Below are 3,847 nucleotides of genomic sequence, written 5' to 3' on the forward strand. Positions count from 1 at the left end.
TTCATGTGTGCCTTAAGACCCCTTCCCTTTCCATCTCATAACATTTCATTCTTCATAATCTTTCGCTTCATTTTTTGTTGTCCCATACACAAATTTTCTGTTTCCCTAAAGGTCATACTAAAAAAATCTGTATGGTTAACTCTACTTTGCCTTGCTCCAATCTCTAGTCTGGCTCACTCTGAAGAATCGTGTCTTTCTTTTTTAGCAGCCCCCTCTCTCTCGTATCAATCTCAGTGTCTCTCTTTCTCTCTCATGCACTCATGAAACCCCACCCCCTAAAATGCTCTTGACCCTGTTACTCGTCTCTTTTACCCGTGTGTAGGGGTTTCATACAGGGGGCCTCAGGACTTGGTCTTGTCTGTTCTGGGTGGCGGGGATCACAGGTCCTTTTTAATTTAATTTTATGAAGTATTTAGTCAGTTTGTTTTAAATTCATTGGAACTACATATTTCCCATCTTAAGTACTGAATCATGAAGTGGAACCTAGTGTTCCTTGGGCTCCTTCTGACCTTCGGGCAGCTGTCATGGGGGCAGAAAGGTATGGACATCCCTGAGAATGATGGAAAGGACCGCGTTCACGACCTAAATGCCAAGAATTACAAGTCTGTGATGAAGAAATATGACGTGATGGTGGTGTACTACCATGAGCACGTAGGATCCAGCAAAGTCGCCCAGAAACAGTTTCAGATTGAGGAGCTGGCCCTTGAGGTGGGTTTGACTCAGAAATCGGCCCAAGGGGATGGAATTATAGGTAGCACTGGAACCAGTGTAAATGTGAGCAATTCTGAAGCGTGCATTCTAAAAAATGCTGGGTTGTTTCAACCCAAATTTGGGTCAAATATAGACAAACCAAACTGTTGGGTTACATTTTTAAAATTAAAAATTTTAACCCAACGGTTGGGTTTGGCCATATTTGACCCAAATTTAGGTTGAAACAACCCAGCATTTTTTAGAGTGTAGATGTTAATGAAAATCCTTTACTAAAGACATCTGTGAAAGGTGGAGTATCATTTAGAGTAGATGTAGATGATCAGATTTGCTCGTTTTACCAAAATATGAATTTATATGCACACCTGAAATATGCCTGCTACTGATATCACTTATTTAGATCAAGTGTGGCTAACCTTTTTATTTTAAGTCTTCATTCTAGACATATTATTTGTGAGTTTTACACATTGTGTAGTGTTTTAATAAGAGCAGAACATATTTGCCCATAAATTCTCGAGAATCAATGTCAAAACCATTGTTGTTATGTTAACTAAGACTATTAAAAATATTTTTTGTTAATTGAAATAAAGCAGAAATAAAAATTAAAACATATCTTAAACAAACCTTAACCGAAATGAATAGATAATAGGTTTGACGTTGAAAAATCTAAATCTAAATATTTAACAAAACTAATAAAAATGACAAGCACATAACTACTAAAAAACAGCTAAAAGATATATTGTAAAATATTAATAAATACTGTAATTGCATATAAATAATGCTAAAATAACACTGGTCAGAGCCCTTTCTTGAATGAAGTTCTGTCTTAATTTCAGTTTTGTTTTCTACATCTGAAGGATATAGCCAGCCACAGGTGTTATAGAAAGATAGCAGGATCTAAATGCAAAACTAAATATTTAGCTAATAGTCAAATGTGTTGCTGCTTGAGCCATGTCAATCAAAGACTTATGAAGCCAGCAGGCAAGTTCATCGCTACAGGAATTACTGTGTGGCTATTTATAGCATGCAATATTTTACTTCCGGCACATTATAGTTCTGCTCTTATGGTTCATGGAAAGTTACATTGATAGTAAACACAGCTGCATGGCACTTAAATTTGACAAAAATTTTGTAATTTGCATAGATGTATCTATTTTTGGGTGGCTGAAACTGTAACTTGATTTTTCTAGCCTTAGTATTAGCCATAGTTTTTGATTGCTCAACCTTGATAGAGGACAATTGCTTTAATTAATTATATACATCAGAGGCTTTGCTCTGGATCAGAAGGAAAAGTACTCCACCAGAGCCAGGGGAATGTGGGGCCTGTTACACCAGCCATGAGAACACTCTGGACTATGGCATCTATGTTCAGAAGAGTGCTGATGCACCACACAGTATATTTGCACTCTGAGCATAAGCCTGGATGGGTCATTTTTCAAAAGGAATTAGTTTTTGTTTTTATTTGATTTGATCTCAGTACATTTTCACTTGGGTTTGTCGACAGGCCCACATGCAAATACCAAAACTAATGTTAAAAAATATTATGTAATGTACTGTAAAATAACATTTGTAGCATTTTGAAGCATCAATATTGATATTTTCTATTTATGTTTAATAACAGTACAGTATGTAGGGCCTGAAGGACAGGGCCAGGGGCTAAATCATGAGTAACACTGTATTAGATATAAGAAGACCGAGATTAGCCAGCTGTTGTTAATGTTAACTAAAAAAATAATTGTAATAAAGCTGTAATAAAAGATAATACGCATATTAGAGCCTTTTTGTAGAACTGCTTATAGCTGAACTGAACCTGTTTCAAAATTGTTGACCTTCACACAAATAGAATAGTTATTGATCTGAACTGAACCAACACTGAACTGACTTGAGCTAAATTACACGATTGTCTATTAGAGCTGCTTTACAGTAAAATCTGAATTGTCTCTATAGTTGAGTTTCCATAATTGATTCTGCTTTTTTCCTGTTTATCTCTGTGAAGCTGCTTTGACTCAATCTGTATTGTGCAAAGTGCTATAGAAATAAAGGTGACAACTTGAAAAACCTTAAAGGGATAGTTCACCCAAAAAATGAAAATTCTGTTCTTAATTACTCACCCTCATGTCGTTCCAAACCCGTAAGATCTCCTCCGTTCATCTTCAGAACACAAATTAAGATATTTTTGATGGAATCTGAGAGCTCTCTGACCCTCCCATAGACAGCAAGGGTACTACCACGATCAACGTCCAGAAACGTAGCAAGGAGATTGGTAAAATAATCCATGTGACATCAGGGGTCCAACCGTAATATTACGAAGCTACGAGAATACTTTTTGTAATTTTCATGAAATATACTTGGTTAAGTGTGTTGAAGACTACTATTTGGCCCTTGTTCTGGTTTAACCAGTTTGTTTAACAGCTTTATTAACATTGTCCAATATAATTTACCAGCCATGCATTATGCACAACCTTTTTCTTGATAGGCCTATGATAAGAGGGTAATGTGTGTGGTAAAAAATGCATTTGCATTTACATTTAGTCATTTAGCAGATGCTTTTATCCAAAGCGACTTACAAATGAGGATAATAGAAGCAATCAAAACTAACAAAAGAGCAACAATATGTAAGTGCAAATGACAAGTCTCGGTTAGCCTAATGCCGGGTTCAGACTACACGATATTTTTGTCGGTCACGATAGTCACTGTGTCAGATTACACGATTTTGACTCTTAAAATCTTGTCGTGTCCTGGACAAGAAACATGTCAGACTACACATTGCTTCCTGACCATTCATCGCGTGCCGTCTTTAACGACGCGCGTGATGTCATCGAGAAGGCGGAACTAGCGACTGACTTCCGAAAACAAGAGTGTAAACATTGCTGAAGCGCTTCCGCTATAGTTCGCCAGCATTTTTCTTTCTTTGTTCTGTCGTGGTAGTCCCTCGATGACACATCATACAGGCAGGAGTACTGTTGCCACAGCTCCACCAACCTTTCCTCCATCTCATAATTCCACCTAGCAGCACCATCATCTCTCTTTCGTTTTGCCATGTTTGAAACCTGTGTATGAAAGAGCTTCTGTGCTGCTATTGGTCAATGTCACCAACGTGACAGAACTCGTTGTGGACGATGGAAAAAAAAATTAAACA

General features: G+C 37.2%; 1 protein-coding gene across 1 annotated transcript in view; it reads left to right on the plus strand.

Annotated features, from left to right (window-relative positions):
- The first annotated feature begins 307 nt into the window (after positions 1–307).
- The window catches only part of LOC107704281 (calsequestrin-1-like), a 19,711-nt gene continuing 16,171 nt past the window's right edge, over positions 308–3,847 (plus strand). Inside the window, exon 1 of the mRNA XM_016507163.1 lies at positions 308–708. Within this exon, the coding sequence (XP_016362649.1) occupies positions 472–708 (237 nt within the window). The 5' untranslated portion in view covers positions 308–471. The remainder of the gene's footprint in view (positions 709–3,847) is intronic.

The sequence above is a fragment of the Sinocyclocheilus anshuiensis genome, unplaced genomic scaffold (assembly GCF_001515605.1).
Source record: "Sinocyclocheilus anshuiensis isolate Anshui unplaced genomic scaffold, SAMN03320099.WGS_v1.1 scaffold1930, whole genome shotgun sequence".
NCBI lineage: Eukaryota > Metazoa > Chordata > Actinopteri > Cypriniformes > Cyprinidae > Sinocyclocheilus > Sinocyclocheilus anshuiensis.